The following is a 21,859-nucleotide window of genomic DNA, read 5'->3' as shown; positions in this document are numbered from 1 at the left end:
TGGGGGGAGCCCAGCTGGCCTCCCTTTGAGATGGAAACCCCCCCCCCAAAGGGTTGCAGGGGGAGGAGCGCCCCCTCACTCTACAAAGCCCGAGAATCTCAGCCTCCCGGCGGGAGGGGTAACGGGGCGGGGGGAAGAGCCCGGAGGGGGCGTGGCCTAAGCGCGCAGGGCCGGGCCCCGCCCCTCCCCTCGCCAGCGCTCTCTCCGCCGGCAGCCAATCGCGTCGAGGGGGCGTTCCCGTCCATTCAGGAATCCTCGCCGGAGCTTTGAGGGTATGTAACAGATGCTTTCAATCGAGCCTCGGCGATCCCGGACCCCCTTTTGGGGCGAGGGGGGGGGGGGAGAAAGCGGGGGTGGGGATACGTCCTCCCCCCCGAAAGGCCTCTATGGGGCGAGCCGGGTTAGAGCGGAAGGGAGGGGGCCGAGGGAGACCCCCCTCCCCAAATTAGGGCGGGAAAGGAGCGAAAGAGTGGCGGGGGGGCTTTCTTCTCTCCCCCCCCGTTGGAGGAAAGGGGGGGCGCCCTCGGGGGGGGGAAGGAGCTGCTGTTGATTCCGCGGGCGGAGGCGGAGGCGGGAGGAGGAGCGGCAGTCCAGCGCCAACCTCGTTGCCTGCCCCCCCTTGGCAAAGAGAGCGGCTGGGGGGCGGCGCTGTTGGCGGGCGGGGGCGCCTTCTCCGGGCAACTGGGAGGCGTAGTTTCCTCCCCAACTTGTTGGGCGTGAATGGCCGTCCCTAGCCACCGGGGGAGGAGGAGGAGGAGGAAGGGGCGGCGGGGGAGGCAGCGGCCAGGGTGACCCTCCTCCCGTGTCCCGGGGGCGGCGGCGGCGGCGGAAAGAGTCGCGCGGGACTCCCGGCGGGCCAGCCTTCCGCCTCCGAACGTTCCGTCCCCCAGCGTTCCATTTCCGAACGTTCGGAAAGGGCCTTTGATCTCGCTTCGCTTTCCCGGCTGGATGTTGCTCCCCCACCCACCTTCTTTTTTTTTTTTGGTGGCAAACATGGAGTTACGTTTTTAGGCTCCGCCCCGCTTCCGTATGCGGTTGGAGGGAGGGAGGGAGGAGGCGGAGGACGCCGCTGCTCGGCCGCTCGCTCTCTCTCTCTCTCCTCCCCGCCCCCCCCCCCCCCCCAATCCGGATTTGTGAGGCGGGGATGCTGATAAATAAGTCCCCGGACGGAAGAGTCGTCCGATCCGCCCCTGGTGGAGACCCCCCCCCCCTCTTCCAAGATCGCCCACTCGTAGTACTGGATTGGAGGGTCGCTTTTTTTTTTAAAGCGGGGGAGGACTTGAACACGTGGCCTGTAGTCGGATGGAAACGGGCGCGGGGGGGGGATCTCTGGCCGGGATCGGCACCTGCCCCCCTCGGTGCGAACTAGCGCCTTGCAAAGTGGGAAGATGTGGAATTTCCTTGGCTCGGCGGCCAATGAGCGACGTCGCTCGGCCTCGCAACCTCCGCCCCCCCCCCGGTATAGGGTCGGTGTCCTCTCCCCCCCCCTCTTCCTTATAGGGTAGGCGGGCGGCCGCTGCCATGGCTCCTGACGTCGCTCAAGAATGCGCCTCCGAGCGCTCCGGAGGGGGGGGCGCCCTCTCCTTGCAGCGGATTGGAGCAGCCTGGCCACGCCCCCCGTGCCTAATTCAGATGCGGGGAATGCCTTTCTTCTATACGCGGAAAGGGACCGGCCCCACCCGCAGGGAGGTTGTTTTGCCAGCCATCCCGGAAGTGGATCGCGGCCGCTGGCTGCGGGGAGGGGTTTCTGGGGACAAAAGGAGAAGCCCCCCTCCCCGCGCAAAACCGCCCCTGGAGAATGCGGGGGGCGAGGCGAGGCCGTCTTCCGCTGGCTTAGGAAGGGGAGGGAAGATCGGGCGGGTCGGGTAGAGCCTCCACGTGCAGAGGCAGTGTATCTGAGAATGCTAGAGAGAGAGATCGTGGCTTAATGATATACCTGCTTTCCCTTTGGAACATTTGGCTTCTGAGCCGTGTGGATCCGCCCCTTGTGTCCTGTTGAGAGGGGGACCCTTGGCTGCTTTCCTGGTCCTTATAGGGGCCAAAGGGGTCATATGCCTTGCTCAAGGCTTTCGTGTTCGGAGACTACCGGGTGCCGTGGGTTGGTGCCCCACCAGGACCGCACAGCTCAGAAAACCTAAAACAACCAATCATCATATGTATTTACTGATGTTCTGCCTCTTTAAGGTGGGCCCATTCTCCACGAAGGGACAAATAATAAATTATGGGCAGCTTCAGAAAAGTTCTCTCTGGCCTGCCCTTCGTGGTGTTTTCACTGTTTAAAATAAATGACCCAGGGGGAAAGAAAGAAACCCGGATCCCTCCCCCATCCAGAAACAACAGGATCTGACCAATTGTCCGGTCCAGCACCCCGTTTCTTCCAGTGGCTAAGCAGAACACAGAGGACAAAGCTTGTCCCTTTTGTGGCTACCCTACTCAGTATTCTAAGGTATACTGTCTTTAAACATGGAGGCTCTTCTTAGGTGTTTACTAATTTACCATGCTTCCTCCATGGCTCATCAGCCAGTGAACAATGGCTTAGATGCAGTCTTAATTGGGGAATGCCGAGAGTAATTAACCCTGTCATTACATTCTCAGGATGTGTGATGCAAAATCCTGATGCTTCACCCTTGCTATAAAACCAGTGCCAGGGAGACATTGGCTGCAAGTCAGTTTTTTAAAACCCACTGAGGTTTGCCCACAGGCCTCCAGAGAAATGGCTCCTTAGATTTCGGCTTATTTCTCCGAGGGTCTAAAACTTCAACACAGCCCACAGTGTGAAGTGCTCTGTATAACCTAAAAGTGACTTATTTTCAACTATAGGGAAAATTGGGGTGGGAGGGGAGAGGTAGATAGATATCTCAGGTCAAATATAAATAAAATGTAGCAAATAAAACAGGACCAATCTGTTCGCCATAGTTTTGGGTCCAGGTTTGCATGGCTTAAGCCAAGATGATCTGTTGAAATCACAAAATCAGCTCTGTTTTGGTGTCACCCGCTAGATGGAACTGCAAGTGAGCCAAGGGACAGAAATTAAGTTGGTGTTGTCGTTATTAATCGTATGGCAGAGTGACACACATGAAGCATGTATAATAAGATACAATATTAATTGGGCAATTCCCCTAAATACTAATATCTAAGTTTTCTAAGACAATAAGTGTGTCTGAGGAAGATGAAATTGAAGGGCCCGTTCACATGATCAGCAGGAAAAAGGGACCAGTTCCTCACACTGAGAAAGCTAGGGTGTCAGGGAGAAGGAGCCCTTGAAAGTACAATCGCCATCTGTGTGAGCAGCTTTGTGTAGCGTGTCAGGAAGATTTACTATAGCCCCGAAAAGCATTCCCTTTGTGTATTTTAGGGCTTCTGTCTGGTTATGAAACCTCATGCTCCTAATTGTCCTTTCAGGCCCAACCTCTGATTTTGCCTTCCTGCCAGACCTGAAATGGCAGGTCCTTTGCTGCTAAGGAAAGGGTATGGATTCGGATTTGAAATTCTTGGCACAGGCATGCAAGTGAATTAAGGATCCTAGTTTGACTGAGGCCAAGGCGTTCGAGTGGACATTTCTTAGTTTGTCCAGATGCAAAGTTAAGCTAACATTTCCTGGAGAAACTCCTAGAGGGTTGGGGATGGAGCCCCGGAAGGACATGCACCTCAGAGAGTCCACCCTGCAAAGCATCCATCTTCTCTGGGGGGACATGATCTCTAGACTGGAGGTGTAAGGGAGGTCTCACCTGGAAGCTGGCATCCTTATTCCTGAACAGAACAGGCCATTGTGTCAGTGCATTAAGAGATGCCTCCCCAATTCAGTCTTGGCAGGCGGAAATCTTACGTTCACACCGTGTCTTGCTATTAAAAAATGATTCCATAATTTTATCGACCTGTTTTATAGATTTATTTTTAAAAAGCAGAATGAACCGTTCTGCCTTCTGCGGCATACTGAATTCGCTTTCCATTGGGAAAATTAACCGGGCAAAATGTACCAGTTTGGTTAGGGATGCCAACCTCCAGGTGGGGACCTGGGGATCCCCTGGAATGATGGATGCTTTGGAGGGTGGGCTGCAGTGCAGGGCACCCCAGGGAGGTCCCAATCCTGCAGCAATTTCCTAGCCTGGATCTGACCGCCCAAGGCCCCCATCCCCTTGGCCACCTACGGGTGCTGTCCTAGCAACTTGATAATGGGGGATACTAAGACAAATGTCCTGCCGGGTGCTCGGTCCCCATAAGGCCAGTCCGTTCAGGAGACTCCGTCCCCGGGGAGACAGGGCGATCCCTCCGCCGGGGAAACTGACAGCTGCGCAACTCCTTTGCAAGAGGGCCGGGATCCTTTGACGTCGGCTCGGGAGGGGGTCGTGCATGGGTGGCTTTGTGGGTCTGTGTGCCGGGCTGCGCTCGAGAAACTTGCGCCGGCGCCCTTCCCCGTCCTATCCGCCCGCCGGGCTGGGGCGCGAAGCCGGCAGGCTCCTAAGGCAGTGCGGGAGGCGGGCGCTCTGTTGCACGGGGAGCTCGCGTCGCCTCCGCCTTTTGCACCGTCTCGTGGCCTGGGGAAACCTGTTGCCCCCCCTTCCCCCCCCCCAGCGTGTCTATTTTTTTGCATAACGACATTGGCGCGAGGGCTTTTCCGGACTTCCGGGAAAGAGGGAGGGGAGGCTGCAAGGGGGGGGGAGGCTGGATGGATGGCTGGGCCGACCCCCCCCCCCCCTGTCCACCCCCGTCGCCTCTCTTGGTGCATTGCACGTTGCACGGGGGAGGCTGGCCCGGCCCGTCGTGCAAGGGAGGGTTTGCAGGATCTCCCCCCCCCCCTTTTCCCCTTGCACGGTCGATGTAAACATTGCACAAAAGGGCTCCCCGGGGAGGGGGCGGGGCCTGCGCGGGCTCGGGGTGGGCGGGGGAGGCGTCTGCGGTGGGCGTGGCCGGCGCTTGAGCGGCGTCTGGCGCCTTCCAAAGGCTGGCCGGTTCCTACCGCCTCGCAGCCAATGGGCACGCGGCGGGGGCGGAGCCCGGCCAGGCTGCGCGGACCTCTTCTCTCTCTTTTTTTTTTTTTACGTTGAGGCTTCTCGTCCCCTCCCTCCCCTAACCCTCCTTCGCATCTCCTTCCTGGGAGCCGCCGGCCAATGGGCGCGCGGGGCGGGCGCGGGCGCCGCGCGGGGATTGGCCGGCGCGGAGACGGGCGCGGCGGGCGCCCAATGGGCGTGCGGAAGGCCTCCCCGGGGCAGGGGAGGGGGCGGGATTTCCCAGGGAACAGAGAAGCGGGCAGGACTCGGCGGCGGCGGCGGCCGTCCTGAGGCGATTCAAGTCTTCGGGGCCCCCCGACAGGCGACGCTCCCCCCCCGCGCGACGACAGGCCGGCGGAGGGGCAGGAGAAGGCGGCGGCAGCTGAGGGGGCGGCCCGGGCCTTCCCTCTCGCTCCTCCCCTCCGAGGGGACGCGCGACGCCGACTCCGGCTGAGGCGACCTGAGGTGAGGGGCGAGAGCGGCAAAGCGGCGGCGGGGGGGGAGGGGGGGAGGGGAAGCGCGCTGACAGAACGGGAGGGGGGGCGTCCGGCGCGCGCGCAGAAGGAGGAGGGGGCGGGGTCTCCTCTCAGCCCCCCCCTCCTCCCCATCGCCAGCCGTGTGGAAAGTGGGAGGGGTGGTCGGTCCACTCGCAGGGGAGGGGAGGGGAGGGGAGGGGGGAAGGAGGCGGCTGCTTCCCGCGCGGCCACTCGCGCGCCAGGCCCCGCCCCCTTCCCGCCGGCTCGCTTCGCCTCGCGCCCCCGCTTGCTGCTGCTGCTGCACGGCGCGCTCTGACTCCGCCCCCTCCCCTCCCCTCTGTCTTCCTCGGGGCGGCGGAGGAGGCGGGGCGATTAGAATCCCCGCGCTGGCCCGCGGGGGCGGGGCGCGCCGCGGCTCCGCCCACCCGCCGTGGCTCGCTCGCCTCCGGTCGGGCTGGCTCCTCCCCCTTTCGCGCGCTTGGCGTGAACCGGGAGGCTCCGCCCACGGGGAGGGGAGGAAGGGAGGGGTGGTCCTGGGGGGGGAGGAGGGATCTGGCCTTCCCTCGCTCTCAGGGGCTGCATTTTTGCTGCATATTCAGCTTCCTCTCTATTCCCCCCCCTTTTATATATTCACTTTTATCTCTCTCCCCCCTTTTATATCCCCCAACAACTTTGCTTTCTGATCTTTCCCCTCTCATTTGCAAACCTCTTCTCCCCCCCCCGTGCATTTTGCTGTATATTCAGCCTTCTTTCCTTACCCCCCCCCCTAACTTTTACACCCCCATCTCTTGATCCGTATTCATGCATTTTTATTTCCCCCTTTTTCTGGTTGCTTTTTATGGCCGGCAATCCCCACAGTGTATTTCACCTTACAGTAGTAAGGCGGTGATCCCAGTGCTTCCCTGGCTGCAGTCTCGATGTTTGTTGCATGAATCCTTTGCACGTGGTTTACACCGGAGGAAGCACATCTCTCCTCTCCACCCCCCCTCCCCGCACTGCTGCTTTCAGTAGGTTTCATTTATTAGATGTCTCACTTTTTTTTAACATAAGCCTGCAAGCTCCTTTTTCACGGCTGGTGGGGGGATTTGGAACTTGGGCGGGAGCAAACAGGCACAGGGGCTAGCTTGCTGGCTTGTGCGTGCTTGAAATGTAAAGCTCGTTCCTCCCCACTCCATTTTGGATTCTCTGGAGTGTCGGATCAGCCCTTTAGGGGTGCACTGTGTGAACAGAAGAGAGAATCCTCGCCATCCGTGCCCCTGCTGGGAACCAGGCTCTCATCCCGGCCTCCCTTAGGCCCGCTAATAGATGAGCTGCAGTTTCCCTGATAGTTTCCCAAGGACGATTTCAGCCCTTTTCTCACCCCACCCCGGCCACTTCATTTTCTCCTCTCATTATACCTTGCCGTGATCCTTTTTAGCGGCATCCCAGTCTTTCAGCGGCTGAAAGAGGGTGGAGAGACTTAAATTTGTTTTTTTTACCAGTGAAGGCAGTGGGCATAGAGTGCCTGGTTGGCTGGAATGCCGGAATAGCCCAGGGACCTCCTCCTCTACTCCTTGCCACGTGCCCGAGAACAGACATGTCTGGGGAAGCCGTGGCAGCCTCGGCACCGTGCCTGGCGAGAGTAAAAAAAAGAAAAAAAAACAGGAGAGGTCATCTGAGGGCATCGGGATGAAATTGGGCAATTGTCAGTAGCCGGTGACAAGAGAGACCTTGGTGGCCCCTTGCAGGCTCTCTGCTTGCCCATCAACCAGTTACTTCACACCCACTTTAGACAGGCATTTGCTGTCCTCAGGTGCTCCCCCTGAGAAAGACACACCAATAAAATGCTCAGCCCAGAGAGCACGGTGTGATGGAATTAGTAGGCAGAAACAGACAAATGAGTTTTGATTGAGCGAGGACCTTTCGCAGACCAGTTAGGTTCAAATCCAGGAGCCCCCTGTGTGACCTTTTGAGACTCAAAGCCCCCTTCATCAGATACCAGTAGAGATGCACCATAGTATTTTCTCTGAATAAATATGCTGGTTTTTCCCATTCCTTCCCCTATCTGTTTCTTCCATTGCTGGGAAAACTTGCTTTAAATATTTTGAATGCCCGTAAATCTATTCTATTTATGCAAGGCATTTATTAGATGACACCTTAAAAAAAAATATTAGGCATTGTGTTGTTTGCTATTGTGGCTACAAATAAACGTCAGTCCGCAAAGGAAAGAAACAAAACACATTTTAGAGGTTACAGGAGGCCCATGGAGGTTCCATCTTAATATCGTTTATGCTGCTTTCTGTATATTAAGCCTAAGCACCTTTTGTCAGCCGATTTGCTTCCTAGCAAGCATCTTTAGGATTACAAGCGTTTGAGATGGGCAAAATGTTCTCAAATTACACCTGGAGAGGAATTTTGTTTATCTCCTTACTGCGAAGAAGAGCGAGGTGCCGTACAACTGATTTCTCCCTTTTTGTGATTTCTCTCTCCTTGTTAGCTCTTGCCTCGCCTTCTTCGCATGGAGGGAGCCCACACGAAATCTGTGAAGTGGCATTGCACTAGAAATCACTCAGGCAGTATTTATTGTCATTTTGTTGCTAGAAGAAAAAAAGTTTACAAAGTTACAAAAACGGGGAGGGGGGGAGTAAATTTTCACAGCGATATATTCCTCAACTCCATGCCTTTCAGTTGTGGGCTTATGAATCGATCAGTAGTTCTCCGTCGTAGACCAAAAGAGTATAAAAATAAGTAGGTAAAACATATAGTAGTAATGATAACAAACCAAGTATCTGGAGTAAATAAGGTTAAAAGTTAAGAAGGCATACCAAAGAAAGCTGGTAACCTTAAGTGAAAGGCTAGTGGACTCACGAAATAATGGTTTGTGGTTTTAGACAACTTATATTTATTTATTTTTTTAGCACCGTGTATGAATGTAAAATCTGCTTTGCCATTGCCCCATTGATGGCCCTTAGGTAGGTTTTCCAGAAACGTTGATGCTATGGAGAAAACAAATAACATTTTCTCCCCCACCCTGTAAAACCTAGAAATCTTGAGAGAGGTTGTGGGGAAAACGAATAGCATCTTCTCCTGTTGTAGAACGAAGCTTAAGTCCAGGGGCACAAAGTTTTATTCATTTGATTTATTTATATGCTCCTATTTTCTTCAAGATGCCCCTGGACTCAAACTTTTTGTTCTGCTGCTTCCAACCAACACGGCGACACCCCCCCCCCCCGAATTAACCTTGCTGTGTTAGAGAGCACGAAATGTCTCACTCGCATGGTGCATAAAACTGTACTCTTTGGAGGCTTCATAACATTTTAAACATACGGGTGCCTTGGTGTCATTGGAGCAAAATCTTTGCAGCTCTGCCCAGCACTTTAGGGAGAGCAGAATTGCTGTGATCAGTGCTGCCTAAGCCATTTGGTTTTTGCCATTTGAGACTTGGCTCCCCACAGGAACATGGCCCTCTCCAGAACGCAGCTGTGTCGGTCCGCACAAGAACAGGTGGGCAGCCGCGTCGGCCTGAAGCAGCAGAGCAAAGTTTGAGGCCTTTTAAGACCGAGTGCATTTTATTCGAGGTCTATATAAGCTTTCGCCTGGGACAGAAGATGCGCACACAAAAGATTATACCTTGAAGGAAACTTGCTGGTGGTAAAAGTGCCCCTGGACTCACACCTAGTTCCACAGTAGAACAGTTAGATTTGAGTCCAGATCTTAAAAAGTGCCTTAAAAAGACCAAGGAGAGTTTCAGAGAGTTTCCCAGATTCAACAGCTCCCTTTATCAGGAGTCCTTGAAGTTTTTGTCCCTTCTTTCTGATGGTGGGCTGGGGGGTTCCTCCTGCCGTGTCAGTTCCCCAGGAGATCGTGGCTGCTTTGCAGGGTGGATCCTACCCTGCAGATGTCCCGCCCTAAACCCCGCCCTCCCCAGGCTCCACCCCCTCCCCCCAAATATCCTGGGCTAAGAAATAAGGTTCTTGTCTGTTCCCCTCTGCGACGCTGCCCTCTTTGGTAATCTTCTCCTCCTCTCCCCAAAACAACAAAACCTTATCTTTGGGCTGAGCTGGAGTCGGGGACAGCGTAATTAGCGGTGGGGGAAGCCTCATTAAGCGCACGGTAGGCCCGATAATTTGAGCAGCTCCAATTTCCATCTTTCCCTGCAGCCGCTTCCTGCCAAGGTTGGTGGGAATCCAAAAAAAATTTTTTTTCTCAGTTTCCCCGTTCATTTTGGGAGACTGGAGAAAAATTGTACTTCCCGTCCACCCCGTCAGGAAATGACGGCAGGACGGATGGCATTTGCAGGTTTAATGAGCACCCCCCACACACGGTTGCCAGTGGACTCCTTTTCGTCAAGGTAAGGTTTGTGGCTCGGAAGATAACTTACAACGCAAGATGCAGTGGTGTTTGTGTGTGCGTATTGTGTATCCCTTCTGAGTGCTCGCCGAAGCCTTCAGGTATTTTCAAAAGCTCAGCTAAAAAAAAAAAGAAAAAAGGTGGGGGCTGGAGGGGGTGCTCACATGTAGCAATAACCTTGTTAATAAGCCAGTTTTCTCTGTGCAATTAAATATTTAAAGGGTCACGTTTGGTTTCACTAGAGCGAATGGGAGCTGTTTGCATAAAACCAGAAGGGAGATAATTTTTAAGAAAAGAAAGAATCCGCCACGTTGAGACTCCCTGGCCTTGGGGGTTAGAATAGTGATCAGGTATGATCTCCGTTTTGAAACGTTCCTCGGCTAGATGTCACCCGGGCAGGGGCCAAATCTGCTGCTGTTTCTGCATGGAATACATTTCTGCGGGTCGTCTGGGACCCCCGAGAAATGGATGGCTTAGGTAACCTTTGTGGCTCTTTAGATTGTTCCGTCTCTGTCTGGGACTGATTCGGAGCACCCCCTGGCTGGAGCACAGTCCATGTTGAGTGTGAATAAGAAGGACCTTTCCTGGGATGAGGGGCTTTGGCATCTCCAGTTCAAAGGACCAGGCAGGAGGTGATGGGAAAGTCCCCTGTCTGAGACCCTGGAGAGCAGCTACCAGTCAGAGTAAGCAATACTGACCCTGATGGGGCATGGATCTGATTCCGCATAAGGCAGCTTTGTGCATGTCCCCCATGACTGTTGCTGCAAAGGGAAGCATTTGTGCTTCTAGATTTGGAGTCCAGGCCTCTGGGCATGTGAGTAAGCCCAACTGAACTCACTAGGTCTTCTCCACAAATATGTATAGGATTGTACAGGGAGGAATGCCTCTTGTTTTTCCTGCATCAACTCCAGGTTTTAGACCCTCCTTCCTCTCGGTGCCCCAGCCTCCTGTTCTTTGAATACCTTGTCCCAGAAGGTACAAAAAATGGAGCACTTAAACTTCCCCGCTTTACTGGCATTTTGGTGGGTGGTTTGGGGGGGAGCGCATACGCATCTTGCGCATTGTGCTCATCTGCAGATTCTGTCCCCGGGAAGAGATGTGTGGTTGTCATTGGTAACCCCCCCCCCCCCAGTGTTGGTGTCACCTTGGTTATTTATTAATATTTAGAAAATGCACTGCCTTTATTTAGTATATGCACTGCCTCCCTAGACACCTCTTTGAGGTGGCGTACGATACAAGACATTAAAAAAAAAAATACCATGAGCAAATCACAACATTAAGCACCTTTAAATGATCTCCCTGAAGCAGGCTTTAGGCTGGAAACAGACCACACTAGCTGCAACAGTTGGAACCCGCTTGGATGAAAGAAATATCTTGGTCTCGCCCCTAGAGAAGATACCAAGCCAGTGCAGTGGGTCTTTCATGGGCATGGGGCCTCCACCCCAGAAGGCCCGTCTCTTTTTTCACCTTTGCGCGCATGGGTACAAAGGAAGGCCGGGCTTGGAAGAGCATCTTAACTGATGGGCTGAACGTTACAACCCACCTTTCTCTCCAGTGGGAGCCAACGCCGCTGGCATCTTTCTCCTCTCCCCCAGTTGGTCCTCCCAGCAACCCTGTGAGGCGGGTAAGGCTGAGAGTGCATGTGGCTAGGCCAAGGCCTCTCCGTGAGCTTCCTCAGTAAAATGGGGGATTCGAACCTGGGTCTCGTAGATCTCAAGCTGATTTCCGCGTTAGTCTGAATACAAGCGTTACCTTTTCCTTCCTGTTTCTTAAAAGGGCGCAGGGGGGGAGTTGGATCGCGAAGTGTTCCTTATGGGCCTCCCCGAATACGTTGAAATCTGGAATGAAGAGGATCATGTTGAAACTGGCGCTGGAAATAGCCAGGCTTCCAGATTGATGAATAGTTTTCTGTCTCGATGGCTGTCGTGATTCGATCCAGCCTTTGGAAAGCGCTTGTGGTTCTTAAAGCCAACGTAGGAAATGCACGGCTTTGGAATATGCATTACCGTGCTCTGTCAGACTGGGATGTGTTCTTCCCGCCCCACACGCGCACGCTTCTTTCCAATCCCTGTCTCCAGTTCCCCTGAACCTGTAATCTGAAATCCAGCAGTGTGCTAACTTGCTCACGGCTATCTATATGGAAATCAGAGCCATCGCTTCCACGGTATCCTCTGGATTTCTGCCGGTTGCCTGCGGATCAGACTGTGCCCCAAGCCCTGCGCGCTTTGATTTCCTTAAAATTGTATTTTTTTTATTCTGTGTATAACACGACTGCGTATTTCCGTGTCCAGGAAGCAAGAGAAATGACTTAACAATGAAAGAGAAAACTTCCCGGACAACTGCGAGATTATTTGAATCAAGACCGGAGCCCTTAAGCCGCTCTAGCCGAACTATAAACGGCTCTGGAGTTGTTATTTTGATTTCCCAGTGTCGCTTTTACCAGTATTTCTGTGCAGAGGTCATGGTTAAAGGAGGAGAAATCTGTCTCGCTATGCCATTGTGCTGAGAAGGCTAGACGTGTATTCAGAATAGAAAGTTGGGTCATCGTCGTGGTCTGGTTACGTGACAGTGGAAAGGAGCCATAAAGTCACACTTGAAACCTTTTTTTAGCTGGCAGGATGGGGAACGAGGAGTCTTATAGAGCACATGGGTCGTGGGCCTGGGTATGTAGCTTTGCCCAAAGGCCTACAAGTCTCTGGTTTAAATGTTCTAGATCTGGGTTGACCAACAGCCGGGCACTCGGGTCAGTGCAGAAGAGGAGCTGGCTTTAGGTCCCCCGCTTTTGAATACCCAAAGGAGTCTCAAATCGGCTTGCAGTGGCCTATCACTTTGCTCCGCAGAACAGATCCCCTGCGAGATAGGTGGGGCTAAGAGAGAGATCTTGGATAAGACTCGGTTGGTCTTGAAGAGACGGCCGGACTTGAACTTTTGTTCTGCTGCTTCAGAACAACACTTATCAATTCATTCATTATATTTATCTACCGGAAGAGAAGCCCTGCTGGGTCAGGCCTCCAGTCCAACACTCTGTGTCACGCAGGGGCCAAACCCCAGGGGCCACCCGGAGGTCCACCAGTGGGAGAAGAACTCCCAAAGCCCCCCACTCTTGCCCCCCCCCAAGCACCCAGAAGCCAGAGCATCCCTGACTCAGATGTCGTGCTCTCTGTCTTCGGTAGCATCACACAAGATGCCGTTAGTTGACCTGCAGGTACAATATACTGGCCACACCAGAATGCCTTTCACCTGTGCCTGTGAAAGGGCTGTCGTCACCGGCTGCCGTGTGCAGAAATTGTTACCCTGAACGTATTCTACAACAGTTGTGCGCCAATGAGTGAAACTTTACAGGTGGCGAGCATGATAATAAACTCACAATGAAGCTGAAACCCAGTGGGTTGGTTTCCCTATAAATCTTAATTTCACCCCGTCCCCTCCTCCCTGCCAATCTGCTCAAATGGATAGCCGGGAGGGGCTTGACTTTTATCCACTGCCGTCCCCTCCTCTGACCGCTGAGATAGGAGGAGGCGAGTGATTAATGGCCTCTGTCCCTCCGTTGCTCTCCCCTGCAGGTCTGGTAGTGCTTTCCTGAGCATGAGTTCAGAATGAAGCGGCGATTGGATGAACAGGAGTCACCGGTGTATGCGTCGCAGCAGAGACGTATCGCCAGCAACCCCGAGCCCTTCCAGCACCAGCACCGGGTCCTCGCTCCGGCGCCGCCCGTCTATGAGTCCGTCTCGGAGACCATGCAATCGGCTACTGGAATCCAGTACTCTGTCACTCCCAGCTACCAGGTATTTTTCTTCTTTCTTCCACAACTAGATCCAGGCCCAGTAGTACCTTGGAAACTTGACCGGGATGGCTCAGGCAAGCCCAATCCGGGTAGCTCTCAGAAGCTCAGCAGGGCCGACCTTGGGCCTCCACGGTCGTACCCCTCCAAGGATTTGGGGGGTAATTCCTTGAAGAATCATGACACGGAGGCGGGCAATGGGAAACCACCTCCGAACAACCCTTGCCTGGCTGCCGGACAGTGCACTCGATAAGTACCTTCGAGGCTGACAAGGTTTTTGGAGGGGCAGCTTTCGAGAGTCAGTGCTCCCTTTCTCTCTTCATCCATTATCTAGAAAAGAAACTTCCCCCCTGTTTCAGTAATAGGCAAACAACAGTCTCTGTGTGTCGTTGTCTATGTTTCTGTTTCAAACAAAGGAGAAGGGGCAGGCCAACTCACCCCAGAATGTGAGAATGCTTCAAGGGTCAAGTTGCGGGCGATAAAATTCATGTCAAAAGAAATCTGTTTATTCTATAGTGTACACAGTAATAGAATTAAAAAAAAAACATCCTTTAAGAACCATCTAGAACACGCTTTATACAAGCAGTTAAAATTTTCTATACAATGTTGATGATGGATGTCAAATAACCAACACAAGGCCATATGTGTTTCAGTCTTAAAGGCCTTCCTCAAGGATGGTTAATGTAGCTTGATATTCAGGCTGTATGTTTTTAGTTATATTATTATTATAGAAAATCATAGAGTTAGAAGGGTCCATACAGGGCATGTAGTCCCACCCTCTCCTCAATGCAGGGTCAGCCTCAAGCATCCAGGATAAGTCTCTGTCCAGGCACTGCTTGAAGATTTGTCAGTGAGGGGGAGCTCCCCACCTCCTTAGGCAGCCTGTTCTACTGCTGAACTACTTGAATATTCCCCCCTGATCTAGCCAGTACCATTCTACATGTGGCTTAAAGCCATTACTGTGTGTCCTCTACTCTGCAGCCAACGGAACAGCATCCTGCCCTCCTCCAAGTGACAACCTTTCAAATACTTTCCAATCATGTCCCCTCTCAACCTCCTTTTCTCCAGGCTGAACATTCCCAAGTCCCCCAACCTATCTTCATAGGGCTTGGTCCCTTGGCCCCAGATCATCTTTGTCACTCTCCTCTGCACCCTCTCAGTCTTCTCTGCATCTTTTTTGAAGGGATATACTTTATTTGAAGGGATATTATGCACACTATGGGACAAATGGATTTCCTTTGATACAAATTTTATTTGCTGTCGCTCAATCCTGGAAGCATTCTCTCTTCATGCCCTGTTTCCTCAGCGGTTTCCTGGCGAAATCCTTACTTTTTAAGATATTGACTTTCCTAATGGTCTGGGACGTTAAAGCGTTGCTCTGTGCTTTCATCCAGAATGCCAAGGAGGACAGAAAAGGGCCGGGAGGTGTGATGGAGAGCTAAAAATTGCCTCAGCCCTCTTAATATAGCCGAGAGAGCTTTCTATAACCTGTACCTGGCAATTTCTGCTCCGGAGCTTGGCGTGTTCTTCCCTGCCAGGCCGTTCACCTGCTTAAGCGCATCGCTGGCCGAGCTATGCCTCCGCTGCTCAAAAGTGCAGAGGCTGCCAAGTGATGCAGATTGGGTAAAAGTATTTCCGTGCAAGCAGGAGGTCATGTTTTCCCCCTCCAAACGGCTCGACCGCAAAATTGCTTCGACTAACGTCCTTTGGCCGCAGAAGAGAGACGTGATGGTGGGCGTTTGCTCTCCTTCTCAGGTGTCCACAGTGCCACAGAGCTCCAGCAGTCATGGGCCCGCGCTAGCCGCTGTCCACAGCGGGCATCATCACACCACCCCGGTCCAGCCTCACGGAAGCCAAGTGGTGCAGGGGCATGCTCACCCGACACCCCCGGCAGCACCCGTGCAGGGGCAACAGCAGTTCCAAAGGCTTAAGGTAAAGTCCACGAGGTTTGTGTCTTTGAGCTTAGAGTTGGGGGGGACACGCCCCCCCCCTCCAGGATCCTCTAGTCCAGGGGTGGCCAGACTATGGCTCTCCAGATGTCCATGGGCTACGATTCTCATGATCCCATGCCAGGTGTCCCTGAACAACAATATCCTCATGAGGAAGGGGATTTCATTTCCCCAAATTCCCCTTTTTAGATAACATGTGAGTGAGCGATAAATTTATTTCTACGTGGCCAAGGGCTTTGACGAAATAACCACAGTCATGTAAACAACCACAAGTTCACAGGACATATATATAGTAAAATTAAAATCAACCTTGAAAATAGGGTGATTTACGATATTATTAAAACTATAAAACAGGAAAAGCAGCAACCTTTTAACCAATAAAGTCACGGTGCTCATCGTAACAGCACTCGCCCATATTTTCCTTGCTGCCCGGGCAAAGAACGGCGTTTCGTTTTGCACGATTCATAATCGTCAGATTATCTTCTCGGTAACGGAATCCTTTTTAAGGCGACAGCCCTTGATTCGTCTTGCTTTCTTTTATAAAGACGAACGCACCCTTTTCGTACCTTCCGCCCTCGGGTTTGTTTCACGTCATCTGCCACAGGGTGGTCCTCAAGCAGGACGATGGTGGGGGTTGGGAAGACGTCTGAGCACCTGAAATTCCGACTTTTTTCAGAAGCTCCCTTTTGGTCTCTCCCCTCTTCGACTTTCTCTTCGATCCAAACGGAGTGGCTTAGAAACCGGCAGCAGATTCCTAAGCAGGGGAGGGAAAGAAACGGATTGCTGGATTCCAGGGAGAACCTGGGCAAGGAAGGATTGAAGAGAATTTATCTTCGCCACCCATGACGGAAGCCCCGCCGGCAACGCTGGGAGTTGTAGCGTAGCAGCCATAATTTAACACCACTATTTGTAGAACCAGAGTCGTAGGGTCTCCATGGATACCGATGCCAACAGCCACCGTCTCCACGGCTGGCTAAAATCAGACATTTCCCAGGGTTCCCATCTCGGAGCCCGAGTAATGAGTTTTGCAGGATCGGTCGTCTAGAAACCGGAAGCCTTCTTTGTAAATGCCGCTCCTCAAATTTTAAGATGCAGCTCCATCCTTCCCCCCCCCCCCCCCCCACGCCGATACAAACAAAAACGACAACTAGGAAGCAGCTTTCTCAGCGTACAGTTCTTTTGGCTCAGGATCACACGTGGAATGCTTCTCTGCCCCCCCCCCCTCCTTAGACTTGGAGATGAACAAAAGTTTCCATCTGTGGACTCAGGGAAAATCTCGCAGATCCAGCTGTCAGGCCAAGGAAGCGCCGCCTTCAGCTGTAGTTGAAATGGAAAACTCAAAAGCAGCTGTTTTTTTCCCCCTCTCTTGCATTTCAGCTGAAACAGACCATAAATTCTCATACCTTGATGGCAAAGGGTGCGATCCAGTACATTGTGCCTCGATCTAGTGAGTTTAGGTTGCCGGTTGCTTGCAATATGCTCCATAACTCTTTGGCCGCTGCTGTTTTAGGGAACGTGGAGACAGACGCCTTTTTTTTTTTTTTTGCCACTCAGGCTAGCCAGAGAGAGCAGAAATGGTATAGGAAGATTTGCTCAGGCCAAACACACATAGTCGGTTTTTCATGAACAGTCCCTTGCTGTGTTTTCCTTCTGCCTCTCAGCCAAGATAGCCCCTAAGGTGGCTCTCAGAGACCGTAACATTAATGCCAATAAAACTCCAAAATTTCCTCCCAGGGAGTGGATTCTTCGCCGAGCTAGATTCAGGCACAGCAGAGGGGGGCTTCTGGTGGCTTCCGGCCCTCCCTCCGACCACTCTGCTGTTGGCAAGAGGAAACCCTGGAGAAAATTAAAATTCCTCGCTCTGCCCCCCGTATTTCTTTGCGTATTCTCCAGTAACCTGAGTGTATTGCCTAACTGCACCTTTCCATAAGGGGATCTGTGCACGCACTGTAAGACTGCTGTTAGGAGGTAACAGGCTGATCCTTTTACAAAGGTTGGCCCAGCTTGCTTCTTAGTTCAGCCTGCGGGCCTCATTTCCTTAACGGGTTCAGCGTCAAGAATGGGCCTAAAAGCCTGGCCGGAAGGAAAGCCGTACTTCAACTCTCTTGTTTTGGCTCCAGGTGGAGGATGCCCTCTCCTACCTCGACCAGGTGAAGCTGCAGTTTGGCAGCCAGCCCCAAGTCTACAATGACTTCTTGGACATAATGAAGGAGTTCAAATCTCAGAGGTAAACAGCCTCCTGCCTGCTTTGCTTCCAGTGGGCGGTCCCTTGGCCTCCGTGGGCGGGCTTTGTTGCCGATGTTGTTGTTTTCAAGGTGTCCACTGACCTCACACGTGGTCTGGGATTGCTTGTGACATTTTGTGTGCCATTTTTTTAACCAAGCCCTCCCAGGACAAATCTGGCCACTTGTAGCTATTTGCAGACCGGTCGAGCATTGGTGGTTGAAAGAACCCTTTGACTAGGCTTCCCTGTCCACTTGGGCTTTATTTTTGGTTTGCTTCTCTTGTGATCTTCTTTCCCTCCTAAATTTTGCTTCTTTCTTGCTCCTTCTCTCTGCTTTCTGGACCTGAACTGACCTTTTTGAGTCTTGATTTGTTTGCCCCAGTCAGATCTAGCAGCACGAACCACAGAAGCTCCCTCTGCCTTCAACACCTGCCCCCTCCCTTAGTAACCACAAAGGCCAGGAATTGAGCTGCATTCTTGGGCCATTAAGTTCAAATTTTGTTTTCCTGATTGGAGCCTGCACGTTCCCACAAGGCAGGCAAAAGGTGCCAATCCTAACGGGGGCCAGAATGGGGGGAGGGCAGCCATGAAGAATATTGGGGAAGCCCCATCATGAGGACTAGAAACAAATATTTTGGACAACAGATTCCGGAGCTGATTAATCTGGTTTTTGTGCGTCCAAAAAACAGTCACGGAACTTTTATTTTGTTCCAATGACTTGCTAGGTCCTTTTTAAAATTTATGTTATGTTTTTATGATACTCTTCAGAAGACTCGAAAGAATTGCTGTGATTTGTTTTCTTTTTGCCGTGATGGGCATTGAGAAGGATAGCAACGTTTCTCGTTTCCCCCTGTCCAGCATTGACACTCCTGGCGTGATTAGCCGCGTGTCCCAGCTGTTCAAGGGCCATCCCGACCTGATCATGGGCTTCAACACCTTCCTGCCGCCCGGCTACAAAATCGAAGTGCAGACCAACGACATGGTGAATGTAACGACGCCGGGGCAGGTTCACCAGATCCCCACCCACGGCCTCCAGCCACAGCCACAGCCCCAGACACCGCATCCGTCTCAGCCCTCCTCGGCCCAGTCGGCCCCGACTCCCGCCCAGCCGGCCCCCCAGCCGCCTCCGGCTAAGATCAGCAAGGTCAGTGGAGAGAGGAGGGCCCTTTTGCGGAGGCAGGAAAGCACCTGACTCAGAAACCTTTTCCGGGTGGGGAAGGCCCTTCCAGAAGGTAGAATCCAGATGCCCTTAAATGAGATTTGTCTCATGCACAGCATGCTGTTGTGGAGGTTCTTCCACAACAATCTCCTTGTGAGGTGGGTGGGGCTGAGAGAGCCCTGGAAGAACTGTGACTGGCCTCAGGTCGCCCAGCTGGCTGCATGTGGAGGACTCAAACCCAGCTCTCCATGGATATGAGCCAGTGTATTGCATGATCTTGCATAATATTCCTCCTTTCTTGTGTGCTTTCTTGTGGCAAAGCGATCTTACCAGCGTCTCTTCCCCCCCCCCATTGCTCTCCCTCAGCCATCCCAGTTGCAAACGCACACGCCAACCAGCCAGCAGACCCCCCCAATCCCGTACGCCTCGCCTCGCTCCCCGCCAGTGCAGCCCCACACGCCCGTCACCATCTCCATCGGAGCCACGCCGTCCCTGCAGAACAACCAGCCCGTCGAGTTCAATCATGCCATCAACTACGTCAACAAGATCAAGAACCGGTTCCAGGGGCAGCCGGACATCTACAAGGCCTTCCTGGAGATCCTGCACACTTACCAGGTGAGCGGGCTGGCGGGGGCACGTGGGAATTGTAGTCCACAGACATCTGGAGAGTCACAGCCTGGCCACCTTTGCTTTACAGCGTCGTCAGGCGCTGGCTGTGACTTGACAGCAAATACATATGCACTTGCCCCTCTGACTACTTGCACTAGCTTCTCTTGAAAGAGCAAGGGGGCAAGGAAGCCAAGCCAGGGTTGCTCCCATTAAGAGCTCTGATTTGCTTCTCTTTTTTCCCTCCCCTCTCCACTTGGACATTCCCCTCCTCTCCTGTGGCAGAAAGAGCAACGGAATGCCAAGGAAGCCGGAGGTAACTACACGCCGGCTTTGACCGAGCAGGAGGTGTACGCCCAGGTGGCCCGCCTCTTCAAGAACCAGGAGGACCTGCTTTCGGAATTTGGGCAGTTCTTGCCGGACGCAAACAGCTCCGTGGTGAGTTTGTATTTCCCATCGTCATCCCCCATGGTGCAAGTTAATGGGTACAATGCTGCAACGCTGGGGGCTTTATTTTCTAGAGGGTGGCCAGGTTGTTCTGAAGTAGCATAACAAAGTTTGAGTCCCACATTATGGCCGCCAGCTGGAGGAACTGGGGCGGTGGGGACAGACTCATCCGCGTGTGACATCACTTCCTGCAAAATCCGGAAGTGGTGCTCCGGGATCCACCAGAGTGTTTTGGGTAAATCCTAGAGCGCCACCCCTTCCAGTTTTCACCAGACGAGCCGTTGTATACCGGAATGCCCCCCATTTCCCCCCTTTCGTCTCCTGCTGGCATCGGAGGGGTGAGCTTTCCTGCTCCTTGGAGAGACCCGGCCTGCCTCTCCGGTCCATTTCAGATGTTTCTTGTCCAGTTTGAGGTGCCGGCATCCCTAACGCACCTCCACGCGCTTCTTTTTTTTAAAAAACAAGCTGCTTAGCAAAACCACCGCCGAGAAAGTGGAGTCCGTGAGAAACGACCACGGGGGGACGATCAAGAAGCCCCAGCTCAACAGCAAGCAGCAGAGACCTAATCAGAACGGCTGCCAGATACGACGGCACTCCACCACGGGGACGACCCCTCCAGTGAAGGTGAGACCCACACCTACTCAGCGGGCCAGTGCTGGGGGGACATCTTACGCAAAGGGTTCTGGGAGAGGTGAACACCCACTGCCTTATCGGGAGCTCTGTAAGGTCTCACACTGCCAGTAGCCAACGTTAAAATTGCAGTTCTGTTTAACCATTTTGCCTTCGGCACGTATCCTTGCAAAAGGGTTTAGAAAACCCAAGAGAGCACCAGGGTGGACGTTGGCAGTAACCGCCTCCCGGGGCTTGTTTGACACCCTCTTTCCGTTTGCCGCCTCTCTTCCTTCAGAAAAAACCAAAGCTGCTGAATTTGAAGGACCAGTCCTTGGGAGACGCCGGCAAACACGGCGTGGGGACCGAGTCTTTGTTCTTCGACAAGGTGAGGCGTCGTTAAAAAAACGGATGGGTTCTCCACGGCCACGTGCCGTTTACAAACAGAACTGTCGGCGTTTGCGCAGCTGAGTCATGGGTTGGCACTCCTGAATCCAGAGTGGGTCTGCATGGGTGACAGTCTAGCAGATTTAGAGATGGTGGCTGGCTTGGCACTCAGAGCCCGTCACTCGGTTTTCGGGGCAAATAAATTTGTTGCCGATGGAAGGCAACCTCGTATTCCTACCACCCTGGACACATGAATCTGATCACTGTACCTGGATGGGAGACGGGGTTTAATTTCCCACCCCTTCACTTTCACCCAGCTGGGCAACCTTGAGCTAGTCAGAGTCCTCTCAAAAGGACTCTGCAGAGCAGTTCTCTCAGAGCAATTGTAGAGCAGTTCTCTCAGAGCTCTCTCATGCCCACGTACTTCGCAGGGTGCTTGTTGTGTGGAGAGGAAGGCAAAGGGACTTTTTGAGGTAGTAAAAAGCAGGGTATAAAAATTAATTTATACCCTGTTTTGCTCCCCAGTGGGGAGACAAAGCCGCTTAGATTGTTTTTTTTCCCTCTGTTTTATCCTCACAACCACCTTGTGAAGTCGGTTAGGGGTAAAACCAGCCCAGAGTCACCCAGCAGTAATTCGAACCAGGGTCCCTGCTTTTCGTTCTCTGTTCATCGCTCACCACCTTTTCTTTCCCGCTTCATTTCGGGCAGGTGCGCAAGGCGCTGCGCAGCACGGAAGCCTACGAGAACTTCCTCCGTTGCCTGGTCATTTTCAACCAGGAGGTGATCTCGCGATCCGAACTGGTGCAGCTGGTTTCTCCGTTTCTGGGGTGAGAATATGTGTGTGTGTACAAGTGAGCCGTCCTGTCTAGCGTCTAGCTCAGGAAGTCACACGGCTCTCTGTTGC

The 21,859-nt window shown here is 53.1% G+C and overlaps 1 protein-coding gene across 3 annotated transcripts in view; it reads left to right on the top strand.

The window, feature by feature from the left end:
* Window positions 1-176: 176 nt before the first annotated feature.
* SIN3A (SIN3 transcription regulator family member A) overlaps window positions 177-21,859 on the top strand; it is a 35,319-nt gene continuing 13,636 nt past the window's right edge. For 2 of the 3 annotated variants that reach the window (XM_077317554.1, XM_077317556.1), the window contains exons 1-10: window positions 5,226-5,453; window positions 13,357-13,578; window positions 15,330-15,506; window positions 17,644-17,750; window positions 18,606-18,891; window positions 19,273-19,521; window positions 19,798-19,950; window positions 20,425-20,583; window positions 20,867-20,956; window positions 21,664-21,782. In XM_077317554.1, coding sequence (XP_077173669.1) covers window positions 13,390-13,578; window positions 15,330-15,506; window positions 17,644-17,750; window positions 18,606-18,891; window positions 19,273-19,521; window positions 19,798-19,950; window positions 20,425-20,583; window positions 20,867-20,956; window positions 21,664-21,782 — 1,529 coding nt within the window. In that variant the 5' untranslated portion in view covers window positions 5,226-5,453; window positions 13,357-13,389. Of the gene's footprint in view, window positions 273-5,225; window positions 5,454-13,356; window positions 13,579-15,329; window positions 15,507-17,643; window positions 17,751-18,605; window positions 18,892-19,272; window positions 19,522-19,797; window positions 19,951-20,424; window positions 20,584-20,866; window positions 20,957-21,663; window positions 21,783-21,859 lie in introns of those variants that run through there. The other variant, XM_077317555.1, reaches the window with a different exon arrangement.

The sequence above is a fragment of the Paroedura picta genome, chromosome 18, assembly GCF_049243985.1.
Source record: "Paroedura picta isolate Pp20150507F chromosome 18, Ppicta_v3.0, whole genome shotgun sequence".
NCBI classification, from domain to species: Eukaryota; Metazoa; Chordata; class Lepidosauria; order Squamata; family Gekkonidae; genus Paroedura; species Paroedura picta.
The sequence above is the reverse complement of the archived record's forward strand: the minus strand, read 5'-3'. Positions and strand labels throughout refer to the sequence as shown.